The 17,961-nt window shown below is 58.0% G+C and overlaps 2 protein-coding genes across 4 annotated transcripts; both read right to left on the bottom strand.

The window, feature by feature from the left end:
• Positions 1–638: 638 nt before the first annotated feature.
• Positions 639–7,635, bottom strand: ABCB6 (ATP binding cassette subfamily B member 6 (LAN blood group)). Of its 3 annotated transcripts, none has more exons than XM_026792308.2 (20): positions 7,414–7,635; positions 6,022–6,553; positions 5,348–5,485; positions 4,881–5,070; positions 4,581–4,673; positions 4,134–4,326; positions 3,926–4,047; positions 3,734–3,843; positions 3,602–3,667; positions 3,341–3,466; positions 3,176–3,252; positions 3,009–3,072; positions 2,827–2,912; positions 2,680–2,737; positions 2,414–2,518; positions 1,821–1,995; positions 1,428–1,540; positions 1,247–1,341; positions 1,000–1,068; positions 639–910 (listed from the first exon to the last, which is right to left on the bottom strand). In XM_026792308.2, the coding sequence occupies exons 2-20, from the start codon at positions 6,535–6,537 to the stop codon at positions 784–786; spliced, it is 2,523 nt and encodes an 840-aa protein (XP_026648109.2). In that variant the 5' UTR covers positions 6,538–6,553; positions 7,414–7,635; the 3' UTR covers positions 639–783. The 3 variants fall into 3 exon arrangements, 2 of the variants coding, with proteins under 2 accessions (XP_026648109.2, XP_005485275.2); XM_005485218.3 differs by lacking the exon at positions 7,414–7,635 and adding an exon at positions 7,195–7,351; XR_003379893.2 differs by lacking the exons at positions 639–910; positions 1,000–1,068; positions 7,414–7,635 and adding an exon at positions 7,195–7,351 and having other exon boundaries at positions 1,879–1,995.
• A 131-nt stretch (positions 7,636–7,766) lies between these two features.
• On the bottom strand, positions 7,767–17,929 carry ATG9A (autophagy related 9A). The gene is made up of 14 exons (XM_074548644.1): positions 17,730–17,929; positions 17,469–17,511; positions 16,083–16,148; positions 15,633–15,794; positions 15,388–15,529; positions 13,735–14,483; positions 13,283–13,436; positions 12,882–13,061; positions 11,835–12,080; positions 11,324–11,544; positions 10,795–10,912; positions 10,401–10,623; positions 10,137–10,279; positions 7,767–10,030 (listed from the first exon to the last, which is right to left on the bottom strand). Exons 1-14 carry the CDS (start codon positions 17,830–17,832, stop codon positions 10,025–10,027), a joined length of 2,556 nt encoding a protein of 851 aa, XP_074404745.1. The 5' UTR covers positions 17,833–17,929; the 3' UTR covers positions 7,767–10,024.
• Between the last annotated feature and the right edge of the window lie 32 nt (positions 17,930–17,961).

The following is a 17,961-nucleotide window of genomic DNA, read 5'->3' as shown; positions in this document are numbered from 1 at the left end:
TCCTTACAAAGTCCTGAGCCTGGAGCCTGGTTGGGCGGAGGGGATTTGTCCTGCTGGGCTCTTGCAGGGGGTCTGCAGCCATGCAGAGCTGTGCTGCTTTCCCACCTGCTGCTGCAACCATTCCTGCCTGCAGGGCTGTGCCTGGTTCTGCACAGGACTGGGCTGTCCTGCTCTGAGCAGCTGAGGGAGGGGGGGTTCAGGCTGGGTCCAGGGAATGCTGAGACTTGTCAAAGTGCTGCTTGGGAGAAAATAAAAGCATAGTACAAGGCACAGAGGTACCTGAGGGAGCAGTCACTTGGTGTCCAGCCCAGAGTGGCACATCTCTGTGGATGGTGGTTGAAGTGGGGGGCACATAGGGATGAGGGGACACTAGATGCCCTGCTCTTCCATTGCTGTTGGGGTGCAGCCCCCTGCCAAGCTCAGCCCTTTGTGTGGGGATGGGGCAGGTGCTCACAGCCTGCTCAGCCCCCTGCCCACCTAAGCCCAAGGAGCTCAACCTCATGGCAGAGCTGCCACTTGACCCAAGGTTGCAGGCACTCATTCTGCCTGCCCCCACCAAGAGGCATGTACCCTGCCCAGAGCACACAGGCATGGACCTGGGAAGGACCTGATTTAAGAAACTACACAACAGCAAAATAAACATGTACAAATGTAGTGGAGTGTCCAGCCAAGCCCCTGCAGTTCTAGGGCAGGCAGGGCCCTTGCCTGCAGCCAGCAAAATACTCCCAGGCAGTGTGGGGGCCTGGACCCAAGTCAGCATCACAGCAGAACTCCTGGTCATGTTCATGACACTTTCTTGCTGCTCTGGGGCTTCTCAGTGTGGTGCTCCTTGCTCTCGCCCTCGTCCCCAGTCTGCTGCTGCAGCCACATGCCAGCATACACACCTCCCTTCTGCAGCAGCTCCTCATGCCTGTGAGGAGAGCAGAGGGATGCAGGGTCCTGAGCTGGCCCCAGAGGCAGGGAGGGGATTCCCTCCCCCAGCCCTCCCCTTGTGCTCACCTCCCTCGCTCCACTATGTGTCCATCCTTAAGCACCAGGATCTGGTCTGCACCTACCACAGTGGAGAGCCTGCAGGGAGAAGCAGGTGTTACCCTGACTTGGGTGGCAGAGAGTTCCTGAGGGTTTGCACAGTGCCAGGAGATGCAACCCCAGGGGCTCTCACCTCCTGATCAGGGGGCAGGTCTGTGTGCCACTCTTGCAGGATCTGGCCACCAACTCCCAGATCAGCCCTTCCCCTTGTTCCTACCTGTGTGCAACAACGATGGTGGTGCGGTGGGCGCAGACCTTGGCCAGAGAAGCCTGGATGTTCCTCTCAGTCTCTGTGTCAAGTGCAGATGTGGCCTGCAAGGTGAGACACAACATGAGGAAGGGACAGACGTTGTGGGGGCAACTGCAGAGCTGGGTAGGGCTGGGGCTGCAGCTGTTACCTCATCCAGCAGGATGATGTGGGGACCCTTCAGGATGGTGCGTGCGATGGCCACGCGCTGCTTCTCACCCCCACTCAGCTTCAGCCCCCGCTCTCCCACCTGGGTGTTGTATCCTGCAGCCACAAGAACAGAAACATGATGTGCTGGTGCCCTCTGAAATGGAGATGGGGACCTGCTGCCCTGGGAGGTCCTGCTGTGACTACACAGCCACATGGTGGAGCCTCAGCTTATCCCTGCCCAGGGGCTGATCTAGCCCGGGAAAGAAGGCAGGGAAAGGCAAAGCAAGACAAAGTCAAGTGGTGTCCCCGTGGGAGATGTCACCCACGGATACCTGTGAGAGCAGCTAGAAGGTCTTACGGGACCATAGGATGGCGGGAACTGCAGGGGTCTCACCATCAGGAAAAGAAAGGATACGGTCGTGGATGTCAGCAGCCCGGGCTGCCTCCTGTACCTCCTGGTCAGTGGCCAGGATCCGTCCATAGCGGATGTTGTTGGCGATGGTGTCGTTGAAGAGCACCGTGTCCTGGGGCACCACCCCAATGTGAGCACGCAGCGAAGCCTGCTTCACCTGGGAGGCAGGGGAGAGGGCTCAGGCACACCCACACCAAATGCAAAGATCCCTCCAAAACCCAATCCTACCCTCAGCCATGAGCCCTGCTCCTTGCAAGTTATGTGCTGTAGGGGTGCCCTGCACCACAGGCTCAGCTGCATCTCCACTCTGCAGTGGGGAGCCCTGACAGTGCCCTGGACCTTCCCAGGGAGCCGTGGTCAGTACCCAACATTTCATCCTGGAGTCCTGGAGTTGTGCCATTCTGCCACTTCTGTCACAGCCATCAGCCTGCAGAGGGGCTGTGGGGGCTGCATGCTCACCCCTGCCGTGGGGAGGTGCTGCTGCCTGCACTGAGCAGTGCTGCCCAGAGGCCCAGATGAGCTGGGGCCCAGATGAGGTGTGTCCTCCCTGGTCCTTGGAGGCCCTTCCCCCTCACCTGGGAGATGTCCTGCCCGTCAATGCGGATGCAGCCACCCCGTACATCGTAGAAGCGGAAGAGCAGACGGATGATAGTGCTCTTTCCAGAGCCTGAAGGTCCCACCTACATACAAAGGAAAAGAGACTTAGACATGGCCAATTCCCAGCTGCTGGAGACCAGGAAAGGGCTGGTCCTGCTGGGGGCCATCCTTCCCACCTTCGTATTTTCCAGCTTCTCTATCCCCATCCTTCCCTCCCACAGTGAACTCACAGTCCCACTCTCACCAGAGCCAGGGTCTGCCCAGGCATCACAGAGAAAGAGACGTCCTGCAGGATTTCCTTCCTGGAAGAGGGACATGGACAAGGGCTCAGGGCCACTCCATGGCCCCACATCGCTGTAGCAGGTCCCAGCCTGTGCCCAGTACCCTATACCCATCTATGTAGCTGAAGTGCACGTTCTCAAACTCAATCTGCCCAGCCTCCAAGCGCAGGTCACTGGCGTTCACCACATCCTTCACCTGTTGAAGTAGAGGCTCAGGCTCAGAGCCAGCCAATCCCCAGGGCAGGACCACAGGCCCAGCGAGGGAGCAAGGTCCAGGAAAGGTGGCACCCACCTCCTGCTCCTCATGGAAAAGCTCAAACATATTTTCCATGTCCACAAAGGAATTCTGGATCATCCTGAAGAGGGCAAAGAACAGACCAAAGGGTTTGGGGAGCACATACCAACCCAGTCACCCATGGAGAAGGGGACACCAGGCACTTCCACACCTCCCAGCATTACCTATAGTAAGTCCCGAACCAGTTGAGTGGCGTGTACAGCTGGATTATGTAGGTGCCAAAGAGGACAAAATCCCCCACCTGGAAGGGACAGGGTATAGGAGTCTGTAACCACCGGCCCCAGGGCCCCACCTCAGCAGGGGTCTGCACAGGCTGGCACCAGCCTTACCTGCAGCTTGTTTTCAGTGACAAAGTAGGCACAGAGCAGGGACCCTGCCAGCAGCCCTAGGCCAATGACCAGGTTCTGGGTCTGGTTGAGAAGGCCCAGTGAGGCACTGACCTTCCACTCTGAGACCTGGAAGAGACAAAGTCCTGTGGGATGCTGCTGCCTCAAAACCAGACCCGCGGTGATCTCCATCATCCCCACAGGTGCCTATGAGGTTTGGCTTCTTCCACCTTGGTGCCCCTAAAAGTACTGAGCACCCCGTACCTGGTACTTGACAATGGCATCGTTAAAGCGGTTCACCTCATAGCTCTCTGCATTGTAGTACTTCACCTACAGGAGCAGAGCTGGTATCAGCACCCAAGCAGTCCTCAGTGACCCCCCCAACTCCTACAGTACCGTCTCAAAATTGAGGAGCGAGTCCACGGCCCGGGACTTGGCCTCGTTGTCCCGTGTGTTCATGTCCCGACGGTACTTGGTTCTCCACTCAGTGATGAAGATGGTCAGAGCTGTGGACAGGAGGAAGCTGCATTGCAAGGCTCCTGCCACCCCATAGCCTGGCAGCCCTGCACCCTGAGCCCCCCCACTCACTCAGGTACAGGCTCATACACACGAAGATGATGAGGCCAAACCAAGCGCTGAAGACCGAGGTGAAGTAAACTATGCTGATGACAATATCCGCAATGGTGGGGACAATGCTGAAGATGATGTAGCTGGGGGGTGGGAGGGGAAATGGGCATCAGCCCAGCTGGGTGGGGCTGCCCAGCCAACCCCCCACCCACCACGGGCACACTCTGACCTGAGCAGGCTGTTGATGCTGCTGGTGCCCCGGTCCACGCTCCGCAGCACCTCACCAGTGCGACGCCCCAGGTGCCAGCGCAGGGACAGCCCATGCAGGTGGGAAAAGAGCTGCACCTGCACCTGCCTGTTGGTGAACTGCTGCACCCACACCCACAGGAAGGTGCGCATGTTACTCACAAAGCCAGTGGAGCCTGCAGGGCAACATTGAAAGGTCAACCAAGATCAGCCCCACCGGGGCATGCAGAAGACTTCCAAAAGTCCAGCTGGGAAAGGGGGATTTGGGATGAAGCCCATTCAGTCTCCCTAACCTGGGACCAGCTCAGGTTGCTGATTCCAAGAGAGCAGCAGTGATGGGGCATATGGACTTCCCTGGCCACCCCAGAATAGGTATGATGTGCCCAGTATCATCTCTCATCTGTGCCCCATCCTTCCCAAAGGTCCTTACCAGCACCTCCACCTTGCAGGAACTTCAGCCCCACATAGCTGCAGACAGTCCAGGCCAGGGTGTGCCAGGGAGCACCCATTGTCAGCTCATTCACTGTGGGAAGTGTGCCAAGGGTCAGGATGGAGGGACAGGGAGCATCCCAGGGTACCAGTGGGAACCAGCCCCAGCAGCCAGTGCTGGACCCTGACCCCCTGGACTCTGCTCCTGCCAAACCCCTGCAGCCCTCCCGGTCACCTCAACACCCCCCAGCACTTGGTGAGGCTGTGGTGAGCCTCACACCCCAAGATCCAGGTGCCTCACCAATGTTCTTATAGTAGATGGGCACGAAGACGTTGATGGCCCGCTCCAGCCCCATGAGTGCCATGCAGAACAGCACCAGCCCCTGCAGCAGGTGGTTGCCCCTCGGCCACATGTACGGCACCAGCAGCCGCAGCTTCCTCCGGAAATCCTTCCAGGTGGAGGTGGTCCTGCTGCCATCAGTCAGGAGTGGCTGGGGGAGAGCAGAGAAAGGAGTCATTGCCCTAGCACCCAATCCTGCTGGTAATGGTCCTGGGCAACACCCCAAGAAAACCAGTCCCACTCCAGAGTGCCCCTCCATCCTCTAAACAGGGCTGCATCCTAGTGACAGCAAGCAGGGAGCTTGGGCAGCCCTAAACCTTTTCCTCCCACATCTCATGAAGATGCTGATCCCAGGGCAGCTGTATTTCCATTTTATCCCCAGCTCCTTCCTGGCCATATCCTAAAATTGCTTCAGTCCCAGGACTCACCTGGCTGTTTTCCACGTCCCGCTCCTCCTCATTGATTAGCAGCATGTAGGGCTTGTGGGGTAGCCCCGGGGCCTTCATGCCCAGAATGAAGAGCATGAATGTGCAGACGTAACGCAGCAGCCAGAAGCCAAACTGCACCTGAATGGAGAGTGAGAGTTCAGCATCTCAGCTGGCCCTGAGCACAACCCTGAGCATGGGATGGGTATGATCTGAGAGAGACAATGTGCAGAGCATGGGGATGGGGTGCAGTGTGCCAGGGGACACCCCATACAGCCCAGTGGGAGTCCCTAGTTGAGCACAGCACCTCAGGCAGCGCCCAGACTTCTTCCTTCCTCCCCGCATCAGCTGGCTCCATGCCCTCTGGCTCAAGGTGCACCTACCCTAAGGGGTACATGGGGGCTAAGGGCTGTGGGAATCATGGAAACAGCCCTACTTCTGCACCTGGGTCTGGGCTGGGTAGAAGCAGGACAGGAGCTGGGTGGGGGCATGGAGAGATGTGTGATAATTCAGCTTGGGACTGAAATATCTGGCAGATGTGTGGGTGCAACTCAGAACTGTAAACACCCTGGGCATGGCAGTACATGCATACTCCAGCCCCACACCATGATGCCGCAGTCCCTCCCATTCCCAAAAGTGCCTAGCCCCCTTTCTCTGGCCACAGATCACCAGCCCACCTTCTGGTTGGTGTCCTCCAGTGCCCACCACCACAGAGGGCTCCTCCAGCACACCAGGGTCAGGTTCTCAGCAGCAAAGGCCAGTGCCCAAAAGAGGAGGAGGACGGTGCCATGGCCCCGTGTTCGGTCATGGGCCAGCACCCGGGTGTGCTCCAGCTGCAGGAGGGCAATGGCACAGCCCCAGCTGAGGGCCCAGAGGCAGGCATACAGCAACATATACCCATAGAGCTGTCTCAGCCCCACTCCTTGCCACAGCAGCCCACCAAAGGGCTGCAGGGCCAGGAGCAGTGACAGCAGGACCTGGCCACGGTAGAGGCGAGAGCGGGGAATGTACTTGGGCTCCATGGCACGGCTGAAGCGGGCGTAGCAGGCATACTGCAGGGCACCCAGCAACAGGCAGACGCTCAGCAGCACAGATGGCACCAACGTGAAGAAGAAGCAGGGCTGGAAGCCCTGCTGGACCCAGGCCTGGGTGATGGAGTTGTTGCCTTCACAGTAGCCCCCCAGCACGGCCATCCTGGCAGGTCACCAGCTGTGGAGAGAAGAGAGCCCACGACAAGGTTTCAGGATGGGCTGTGGTACCACCTGCACAGAGGGACTCACACTGGGATGGCATGGCCAAGCAGCAAGGGCCCTCACAGGGCAGGGGCAAGTACCGCTGGACATGGACACACATGACACGCTGCATGCAGCACACACAAGGCAGTGCACGCAAGCAGGGCCAGCTTTGCATGGGGATGGCCATGAGCACCACACCTGCTGTGTGCCCTGGACGGGGGCACAACATTAGACTGGGGCCTCCAGAGCCACCCGGGCCCCCGAGGATGCCCTCGGACACGAGAACAGCGGGAGCCGCAGAGACGGGAAGGCAGAGTGAAGCTGGGAACGGTCTCGAGTGGGAGGGAGCAAGGGCGGTGATGCAGCGGCAGGGGCGCGGGTGGGCGAGCGGGCGGGGATGCGGAGGATGCTCGGGGAGTCGCGGGGCCTTGCAGGAGAGAGGCAAGGGCAAGGACAGGGACGCATCAAGGAAAAGCCCGCGGAGGGCGAGGCAGAGGCCGCGCCGCACGAATGCCCGGGCGGTGCTGGCGCCGCTCCGGCCCGGCACAGGCGGCCGCGGCCCCGCCGCCTCCGTGTCTCACCGGCCTCCGTGTCGGCCCCGCCGCGCCCGCTCACCTGCCCTGGGCCGCCGGCCTTGGCCCGCTCCGGGCCCCGCGCCGCCGCCCGCCGCTGCCAGCCGGGCCCTGGCGCCGCTCCGCCCCGCCCCGCTCCCCGCCCCGCGCCGGCACCGCCGGCTCCTGCCGCCCGCCTCCTTCCCGGCACCGGCACGGGCACCGGCAACCCTGCGTGTGGCCCTTCCCCGGGCCCCCGGACCCAGCCCCCGGCGGCACGGACCTCCCCGCAGCGCCGGGGACGGGCAGCGGTCGGTGCCGTGGGCTCACTCCCGGGCCGGTAGGCACGGAGGGTCTCCGCCTCCGACGTGAGACGCCCGCTCCCGTTTATCGCCGCCGCCAGCCTGGCCCTGCGGTGCCGCGATAGCCCCAGGAGCCCCCGCGGGGCCTCCACAGAGGTCAGGCAGGACGGGGCACTGCCCTCCCGGGATAAATATAGCCGCTGTCTCCTCCCGGGAGCTCCCCGTGCCGCCGGAGCAGGCGGCTGGCTCCTCCCAGCCTTCTGCTGCCAGCGCAAGGCAGGCGCAGGTGGGCTGCACGTACCACAGAGCGAAGGGAGACTCGGACACAGGCAGGGATGATACACCCCATCTTTATTAGACGGCTATACAGCTGTACAGCGAGGGCACGGGGGTTTGATACTGCACTCCCCAGGGACCTCCGTGCCCGCACATCTCAGGAGGAGATGAGGAAGAGTGGCTCGCCATGCACATGGGACACTGACGACACAAGCAAAACATGCGGCAAAGACTTGGGCCTGCTATGCCTGGCCTCTCCCTCCTGCCAGCCCAGGGCAAGATCCAGAGTTTCCCCCTGCCCCAGGGCACTGCTTTCAGCCATTCGGCTGTACAGAACAGCAGCAACTCCATTAAGAAGCCCAGATACACTGTCCCTTAGGCCCAGAGAGGGGAGGCAGCAGCCTGGGCACCAAGAGAAGCCACTGGAAATTCTGGGTTCCTAGGAGATTTGCTTTCTGCTTTCTTTCACCAAGCCATGACAGACCCAAGCTGAAGCTACTGTGGAGTGGTTGCAGCCACTTCTCCATGGAAGGACCCCAGCAGCCCCCAGGTCCACAGAGCCCTGACCCCAGCACTGAAGAGCCGATCCCCACCCTGAGCTCAGCTTTAGAACACTCTGTTTGATCTCATACAGACCCCAGAGCAGCTGTAGCCCAGCCCTGCCCAGCCCTCCCATGGCAATAAGGAGCCTGCTAGCCCAAAGAGCCTGCCGTGCAAGCCCCCTGGCCTGCTCATGGCTACCCAGGTGCAGAAGCACTGGCAGCAGGTGGCTTACAGCTGCCCCAGGCTCAAAGGGCAAAGGTCAATAACCCTGGCACGAGAAGAGAGATGGCCCTGGACTCCAGAGACAGCAGAGGAGGATGTGCAGTGCTCGCAGAGCGCATGACAAAAGCAAGCAGCCCCTGCCAGAGGCAAGGGGAATGGAAAGGAAGTCGTGGGCAGGAGTTAGCTGGGATGCAATTCCCCAGAAGCTGCAAAGAGAAAAGAGGGAAACCAGGAGGATGGTGGGAAGGTCTTGTCTGAGGCTATATTGCACAGCTAGGATCCTGATTCCCCACCACCATCCCAAGTCTGGGCTGAGGCATGCCTCTCCTTTCCAGGTTCAGGATGCCCCTCCTTGCTCTGCCAGGCATGAGATAGCTGCATGGTCTCCAAAGCAGCTGAAACCATGTTGTAAGCAAAACGAAGGTTTCAGGAGGAAAGGAGGAGCTGGGAACCTCTGGGCAAGATTTGAGATGAACCAAACCCTTAGCCAGGGAAGAGGAAAGGCCCAGTTCCACACGAACAGCTGCATCAGGACTGAACCAATACAACAGCACCTGGGCATGGGGAAAAAGGTCTGGTCTTTTTTGTGCCTGGGGAAAAGGAACCAACACACAGAGCACAAGCCCTTCAGGGTGGGCTCTGAGTGGGCTGTGAGCACTCCCAGAAGATGCCAGGCTGCTCCGCACTGGGGTCTCTTTGGCACTGCAGGAGAGCCCACTAGCAGCCCACATCCCATAGGTGCCATACATGGGAGGATGCTGCTGCCCTGGCACGGAGGCATCACTCCAATGACCCTTTCTTGCATGCAGGGAATGAGCCAGCTGTCATGAGTCAGGGAAGAGCTGCAGCATTCTGGATCGAATCAGAGCTCTTCCCACCAGCTCTATATCTCACCTGTACTCATACCAGCAGCAGCGACCAGGGCCCATCCCTCTGCAGGGTGCAGGGACAGAGGGCTGGGAGACTGCCCCACTGCTGTCCTGCTCTGGGCTGAGAGGCACAACACTGGTCCTCTCTGGGAGGACTAACATGATCCTAGGCACCTTCTCAGGGCTGCAGGCAGGGCAGTGTGGTGCTACAGGCTGAGCTCCCTCAGACCACCCTCAACAACTCCTGCCCTCATTTTGACGGCAGGTCCCAGCTTCAGGTGCCCATCTGGATGGAGCTGATGCCATCTCCCATCCATTTGAAGAGCAGCTCCTGCTGCCACCTCCAAAGCAGTCCACCAGCAGCTCCTCACTGCTAGTCCCATCACATCAGTTTCCACAGGCTCTGCAGAGATCCTCTGACACGGACGACACAGATGTGAACACAGACACAGCTATGTACTCACACACGCATTCACCCCACAAGTCAGATTGGCGTTGACTTGACACATGGCTAGACACAAGGTGCCACAGCAAAAACGCCGGCCTGGCAAGTTTTGTCTCTTCAGCAATTGATGGCAACAAAATATCCACTCAGTACAGGAGAAGAATCAAGCCCATGCCACATCCTGCTGTCCAGGTGGCTCCCAATCTGCAAGCCCCATGAGATCCCCAGTCTACCAGGCTATACCTGCAAGATAGAGAGACAATGTGGCACCTACTGGGACCAGCTGCCGGCACCCCAACCTGGCATCAGAGTACACCTTGCCCCTCTCAGCCACAGCCATCCCCCTTACCTTGTGAATCTGTGGCGGAAGTTCATCCTCCGAGCTCTCCTCTGGCACAGGCTCTGGGTGCCTCGCTGACTGCCCGTCCTCAGCCCAGCCTCCCAGAGGAAGGCGGGAGAAATGTGATGGGGCTCTGTGCACTGTGCCTGGGTCTGCAAGAGAGGCGAGAAATTAGATCAGCTACCTGGAGGACTGCCAGTGTCTAGCCAGTCCATAAAGGACATGGGTTACAGAGCTCTGACCCACACTCAGACCTCTGCCCTGGCTCCGTACCTGTGATGCCACCGTATCGGCGCTGGAAGCCCGTCTGCAGTGTGGCTGTCTCCTCGGCAGGCTGCCGTGGTGAGGAGAAGGGGTAGCTGGCAGAGCGGGGAATGGGGACGGGGCCGCCCCGCTGAGTGTCCAGCTCTTCGTGGGCACTCTCCCCACTCTCGTCACTCTCCCGGCGGTGCCAAGTGTGCCGCTCAGGCTCCAGCTGGGCATGCTGCTTGTGCAACTGCAAACCAAAACACAGTGACTCAGCTGCATGGGAGAAACCAGATGCCCAAACACACCCTCTCCACGGCACTGCATGCACACTAGTTTTCTGGTCACAATGGACAGGGCAGCCCAGTCCTGCCTGCCTTGCTCCATGCCTCTCTGGCCAGCCCAGCTCTGGGTTGCTCACCTCGTGCATGTAGAGTGCATGAAGACTCATCTCAGTCGAGGCATACTCCGACAGGATCATGCTCTGCAGTTGACCCTCCCAGGCGCTGCTCCCCGAGCTCACGGTCCTTGCATCAGCACTGCCACAGAACACACCAGTAGTGTTTCCTGCCCAGGTGCCCCCACAATGTCCAGCCCCTCTCCACTCTAATGTCAGGCTCACAGAGATCTGCTCCTGAACTGGGTATGAGGAGGCCCCTCTGCAGCATCTCCCAAAATACACAAGCCCTGCTATGGCACTGCCTCTTCCCTACAATGGTCTCTCACCATTGTAGTACCTACAGGAGAGCAACAGGACCCTGACACTACCCTTTGGGGCCAGCCTTAGCACCTGGCACCAGCACCCACACCTGAGTCTAACTCTGCTTTGAATGTCCCTCGCTGTCCAGACTGCAGAGATAAATGCCACCATGCATCTAGGAACACAGGATGGCATTTGGGCAAAGGGTAAAGGAATGTCCAAGGTTGCCCTTCACCACCCAGCAGCTTACCCAGAGGCTGTCATGGCACTGGCACCACGAGGCTGGGCTCCTTCTCCTTCCCTTCCCGATGCCTGGAATCCACTGGAAGGCTGCTGGGCAGACTGGAGCGGGGAGAAGGAACGCAGAGCCGAGGCCACTTCTGAGAGATGGCGGGAAGCCTGTCCGTCCCGGCTCATGTGGAAGCCCAGTGCTGAGGAGCCTGCTATCACATTGGCAATCAGGCTGTGAGGCTGCAGAGTTCAGAGAGAAAGTGTCACTGTGCTGTGCAGAGCTGGAGGACTGATCTCACCAGACACACAGAGCTGGGCTATCTAGGCCCCTCTCTCATCTCACAGGGCTCTAGGACAGCCTATTACCTTCTCTAGAAACCCAGAAGTGTCCCAGATAGTGCTGATCTACCACATTTTCATCCCCAGATTCATCCCAGGCAAGGGCAAAATTACCCAGAGGGCCTGACGATGAATTTCCCAGCATGTAGCAAGCACCCCAAGAACAACCCACACGCCCTGAGCCTGGGCACCTCTGACTCCGACTGCAGGGACTGGATGGAGCTGAAGAGGGCATTTTCAGGGAGCACAGCCTGCTGAGCCAGGGCCACGCTGCTGTCCCGGTGCACCCGCTCCTTCAGGAAGCCGATGAAGGCTGTGCTCTCGCGGGGTGGCTGCCACTTGGGGTTGGTGATGGCAAAGTGCATGAGGGACAGCTCTGTCTTGCCATCTTCTGCCTGCTGGTAAATGGAGGCCTCCGTCTTTCCTGCTGACATCCACTGTGGACAAGAGACAGGTAATGAGAGACAGGATCTGCTTTGCAACCCTGCCACCAACCCTGCCAGCCCTGGGAATCCTGCAATCAGTCTGGGCAAAGCATGCAACACCCAGCCCATGCAAGGCCATGGCACCCTATGGAGCAGATGCCACACCAGAAGTCCCCATGCTCATTCAGCCATCTCAGGAGAAGAAGCTACAAACATAGTTTGTTCCAACTCCATCTCAGAACATGAATTGCTGCAAGGGAACTGGGGAACTGGGAACAGTCACACAGACAGGAACAATTAGACTCAACAAATAACTCTTCTTAAAAGTTTCCTGCCACAATGAGTTCACTTCCTTCCAAGTTGATGACTGTGTCACTAGGAAGTCTTTCCCTAGGCAAGTAATCTAAATTTCAAGGCACACAAAACAGATGGACCCCTTTTCCCTCCATCATAGATTTTTCATAATGGAAAATGCTTCTTATTTCCTCTAGACTGCTTCTGTCCTGAGTACAAGCAGGAGAGAAGTGGCCACGCTTTCTAAATGTCCACATTTCAGTCTCCTGAGAACACAGAACCCTTGGCTACGAAAACAGACAATGACATCAAAGACATGGCAGAGCCTGATTCCCACAGCATCTGGTCAATAATCACAGCTGGGCCACAAGAGCCTTCTGGAGCTGGTGACCTGTGTTGCCAAAGCCAGACACCCTACCAAGAGGTGGGTGGCTGGGCTGTGGGCTGCCAGGAGTGGTGAGTTGGGGCCTCTCATGGGTCTAAAGGAGCAGACATGCTGGTGGGCAGCACAGGACCTACCGCAGGGTGGCCGTGCTGGCGCACGTCCATCTGGGCAAAGGAGCAGGTGTCACCCACACCCACCACCTCCACGGTGAAGTTACGGAAGAAGTCAACAATGTCCAAGGACTTGGGCCGCAGGCAGATGATGAGGATCAAAGGGGTAATGATGGGACTCAGGAGCTCTTCCAGGATGAAGACCTAAGCACAGAAATGATGGGTTCAGCACAAACTTGAGGGTCAAAAAACCCACAATCCCAAAATAGATCCCAGAGGCAGCCCTCCATCTTCTGGAGCAGGGTATCTGTGAGGATGCTGCCTTGTTCTTCTCTAAGCCCAGGAGCTGTTGAGCTCTCCAGCACCTTCTCCATCCTCTGATGGATGGGGGTAAGGCCCCAGCCCCACAGTTAAGGCAAGCTCACCGCTTTGTACTGGAAGAGCTGGGCAAACTCATCCCTGGTCTCGTAGCGGTGGGCATTGCCCTGCCAGTGGTCAGGCATGTAGTGGATGTGTGCCAGGATAACTCGCAGCAGCTGCTCTGGGCAGAAGACCAGGTGCTGGTCAGGGATGAAAGACCTGCATGACAGGACAGGGAAATATCACAGCATTACACCTCAGTTCCTGGAGTTGTCATCTTGGGAGGGCAGGGTGACTGGCCCATATCACAGCTCTACCTGTAGCCTTCCCATCAGACCAGCCCCTCATACCATACAACTACTGCAGCCAGGATCACTACCTCTCCCCAGCCATGTCCCTCATCCACACAGATTCACATCCACTTGCAAACAAAGAGCATGTCTACACGCATTGCTGCCAGCCCCACTGCTCCCTACAGCGCTGCCAGGAGCACAGAGGCAGCACAGACCCGCCTCACCTGCACACAGTGATGCCCACCCCGAGCAGGGTGACCGTGGTCAGGACGTGCTCGACCGCAAGCACGTCCTCATCATAGATGGTGAGAGCGATGAGCACAGCCAGGATGGAGCCAGCAAAGAAGGCCACGTTCTTGGCCACGATGGTGAGAAGCGGGGAGATAAAGCAGTTCATGTACTTGGAAGCTGGCTTGTACCCCTTGCTGAGGCGCGAGTGCAGTTCATGATCCAGCTCATTGAAGTGACGCAGGTAACAGCGGCCATAGAGAGACCAGCAGCGGGCGCCCAGGCTGCCCGGCTCCCGCTTCAGGATCTCCGTGTAGCTGAAGAAAGCATAGAGGATCTGCCAGATGAGGATGAGGGGGCAGAGGAGGAAGTTAGCAATGCCAATCCAGAGGATGCGGGTGCTGAGCTTCTCAGCCAGCTCCAGGCGGTTCCCAGCCCGCTTGTATTCAGCCTTCAGGCTCCACTCGTTCTCAAAGAGGGAGCCAGGGCCCCAGAAGAAGATGAGCTCAAAGTTGTACTTGAGCCCACGTGTGTAGAAGACAGTGTCTCCCAGCAGGGGCAGGCGGAAGCGGATGGGCAGCAGTGACTTGTTCACCATGGCCACCATGTAGTTCTTGAAGCGGAGGATGCGGTGATAGATGTCCAGCTCGGTCAGCTCCTTCTTGTGGATGCAGATCTGGTGCTCCTTCTGGATCTGCACAATGCGGGCCTGCACCTCCTGCCAGGTGTAGTAGGGCAGGGTGGACTGGAAGGGGGACAAGCAGCAAGATTAGGAGCAAGAAGTGTCCAGGGACAGAAGCCAGGTCCCAGCACACACCCTGAGGTGCTGACAGAGTGCATGCAACACCAGGGCGTGAGGCACCTTCTGGCACCACTTCAGCCTGCAGCAGGCAAACCCCACACCTTGCCATGGTGCCCTTTACCCCTAGATTAGCACAGATGACTGTTTCCCAGCCACGCATGCACCACCTTCCTTGGAGGCATAAACACAGGTCCAGGCCTCCGTGGTTCCTCCCAGAGCTGCCATTTGGAGTCAGCAGGGAGAAACAAACACGGAAGGGACTTAAGTGTCCCAGAGGGAGCCCATGGAAAACCTGGGGACAGTCCAAGCCTTTCAGCTCACCCCACCTTTCTCAAGATACTTTCTTCCTCCAAAGGATGCACACATGCCTTTTCATGTTGTTCATCAGAGCAAGGACTCTGCACTAGGCTGTCTATGCAAGCCTCCAGCCCTATCTGTGACACACTGATCTGCTGTGTGACCTTCACAACTAAGTAGCTCCAAGCCTCCCAAATAAACAAGGAAGGTGAGGTTGTTCACATCCCAGGGAGGTACGAGGATATCCTCGCTTATGCTGTCTCTGTGGAAGGCATCACAGAAAAGGCCACCACTGAAGAATACACATATTGGGTGGCATATGGCAGAGGCACGCGCCAGCAGGCGGAGAGGCAGACTGAGCACAGAGAGGGTAACACGGAACAAACTGGCTGCTGGAGGAGAGGCCGAAAGGAGATCACGTGGCTATGGAGCAGAGGGAAGAGTGCTCAGTCTGAGAAGAGGAGAGGCATGAAGGCAAGTTGCAACTGCCAGCAAATGCCTCCCATGGCCCTCAGCAGCCCTGTATGGCACCCCTGGCTCAGCGACTTACCATGGGGATCTTCAGGGCATTGATGTAGAAAGAGTGAATCTCCCAGTAGCAGCAGATATTGTAGATAAATTTGACGAGTCGGTGGATCCAGAAAACCCCAGCTATCACCAGGATGCAGATGAGGAAGCTGTTTGCCTGGATTCTGCAAGCAAGAAGAGGCAAGTAGTGGGACACAGGCCCAGACAGGAGCCCTGAGTACGTAGGAAAACAAAAGCAGTGGGTAACGTGCCCTCCACTGCCCCTACCTTGCACTGCAGACATTTGGAGGCAGGAAGGCATCTGGCAGAGTCACCTTAATGGGCTCAGTGGGATGCTGGCTATGATTTAATGCTTTGTTGGCAAAGAGGATGTCATAATCAACACAGCTGATAAGAAAAGTGGTGAATGCTACCACAAAGATGAACTGCCTGTGAAAAAAGAGAAGCGTTGTGAGGGAATCGCCCTTCTGCTCCACCACAAAACGTGAAGCAGCAGGGTCATATGCCACAGAGATACAATCCCACAGCCCTGGCAGCAGGAACACCCACAGACAACAGTTCCTCACAGTGAAATGCAGGTCTGGGGCACGCAAAACCCTGATGAAGGGGAGACAGGATAATTCTGAAAGGAGCCCTTCCACCTACACAGCTGCAAGTGCTTGGCAAGTGCCAGTGGCTGTTCCCCAGCAGCCACAACAGAGGGGAACCTGCACTTACATGAGCTCAAAGATCTCTCCAATGAGCATGCAAGTGAAGCCATTCTTCTGATGCAGGTTATAGACGTGGAAGCCACAGTCAAGGAAAACAGCATGGAGACTCCTTTCTGATGAAGGATGAAGAGGCTTCTGTCCCACTGGTTTCCACAGCTCCTCAGCCAAGCCTCCCTTCACCACCAAGAAAAAAATCTCTCCCACCCCTACTCATCAGCAAGTTGGTTCCCCAGTGCAGGAAAACAAGGAAAACACACTCTGCCCAGGTAAAGCACAGCTGGGGTAGAGGGACTTGGCTTCGTTCATGCTCCTTCCTTCCTGCACTCAACACCCATAGCGGGGGTCTGTTCAGCACAGAGCAGAAACTCAGCCTGCACTCAGGCTGCACAGCAGTGGGCAGGGCAGGACAAGGCAGGGACAGACAAAATGCATTTAGTGGCACCTGGCACCTGCTCCTGCCCCCAGCAATGTGGTCAGCATAACTAACACCATTTCATAAGGCAAGCAGCCCTGCTGTGTCACTAAGGGTGTCACCTATTAGTGGGTCACCCTTTGCCCAGTTATCAGGCACTGAAGGTCCTGTGAACCAAGTAGATAAATCAAACAGGTTTCTGCTTTCCCTCCCCATGGGCCTCAAGATTCCTTGGCACCAGGCTGATTACTCTCTTCCGTGCTGTCCTTGAAGGTCCCAGGCTTCTGGCCAACCCAAGAGAGGTGATGACCCCATCTTCCCCAGTAGAGGGAAGTATTAACAGCACCCAGAGCACTGTCCACAAAATCAAGGAGTTACAAATCCTGAGTGGAGCTTGTATCACAGCTGCTGGTGGACAGTGAGACTCAGGACCCCTCAGCAGCCAGGCATACCCTCACTGCCATCTGCTTCCAATGAGGACCAGGTGAATGACTCAAATTCTCTTATGTGATTTTTGAGTCTTCATTATATTGATACAGCAAACCATATATTAAGATATGTCCTGATCTGTGAGGAGTCCACCTGATTAGAAACCACAAACTAAGAGATACTATAGAATTCCGTTCTGTGCTACTTATAAAATTGTACTACACTGATTCTGCCTACAGAAACCCTGTACTACCCTGATTGTAAATGCCACGCTAGCAGTAAAATTCTGTTAAGAATATAACACATTAGCTGTAACAACAGTATCATGGTCACTTTTCCAAGGATTCCTAGAAGCACGTGTATGACCCTGTGACAAGTGACAGCGTCCCAAGGCACGGGGGGGGGGTTCTGTCAGCCCCTCTGGAGCTGTGTGTGTACTGTCCTACAGGAGTGGCTGACACAAAGTTACACAAAGCTCAGTGTTTTCCCTGTACTTAGAGCCGGGAGGAGGGGGATACATCCCGCCTGACCCTCGCCCTGCAAAAGGATATGCGAGAGAAGAACAGGTCGAGGTTCTCGATGTGATGCCACGGAGCTGAAGGAAGAAGCAGCACAGGGTGAGGGGTCCTGAGAACACCCACCCCTGGTGTTGTCACCAGCACAACCTACCCCCTCCCCGCTGCCCCTGGCACCCCACACCGGCCCCGCAGCCGCCACCGCGGCTCTCCTCGGTGTCCAGCCTCTCCCCCGCGCCCCCGGCCTCTTCCGCACCCCGCCGCCGGCCAGGCCCCAACCCCCGGTGCCGTCGCTCACACTTGGCGCCCTCGGGGACGTGGACGAGCAGGTCGCCGCCGCCGGGGGGAGACTCGGTGGAGGAGCTCTCCAGGCGCTGGTACTGCGTCTCGAAGTGGGCCATGGCGGGGCCCCGCGCCGCCGCCGCCGCCGCCGCCACCGGCGCGGCCCGGCCCGGCCCGGCCCGGCGCGGCCCGCTCGGCCCCGCCCGCGACTGGCGGGCACGGCGCCCAATGGCGAGCGGGGGGTGGGA

The sequence above is a fragment of the Zonotrichia albicollis genome, chromosome 10, assembly GCF_047830755.1.
Source record: "Zonotrichia albicollis isolate bZonAlb1 chromosome 10, bZonAlb1.hap1, whole genome shotgun sequence".
Taxonomy (NCBI): domain Eukaryota; kingdom Metazoa; phylum Chordata; class Aves; order Passeriformes; family Passerellidae; genus Zonotrichia; species Zonotrichia albicollis.
The sequence above is the reverse complement of the archived record's forward strand: the minus strand, read 5'-3'. Positions and strand labels throughout refer to the sequence as shown.

Coding starts and splice junctions, on each gene's coding strand:
- ABCB6 (XM_026792308.2), bottom strand. CDS start 6,537: ATGGCCGTGCTGGGGGGCTACTGTGAAGGCAACAACTCCATCACCCAG. Junction 5,486..6,021: donor TGGAGGACACCAACCAGAAG/GTGGGCTGGTGA, acceptor CTCTCCATTCAG/GTGCAGTTTGGCTTCTGGCT. Junction 1,541..1,820: donor TATCCTTTCTTTTCCTGATG/GTGAGACCCCTG, acceptor TTGTGGCTGCAG/GATACAACACCCAGGTGGGA.
- ATG9A (XM_074548644.1), bottom strand. CDS start 17,832: ATGGCCCACTTCGAGACGCAGTACCAGCGCCTGGAGAGCTCCTCCACC. Junction 17,512..17,729: donor CGTCCCCGAGGGCGCCAAGT/GTGAGCGACGGC, acceptor TTCTTCCTTCAG/CTCCGTGGCATCACATCGAG. Junction 15,795..16,082: donor GGAGAGATCTTTGAGCTCAT/GTAAGTGCAGGT, acceptor CTTTTTTCACAG/GCAGTTCATCTTTGTGGTAG.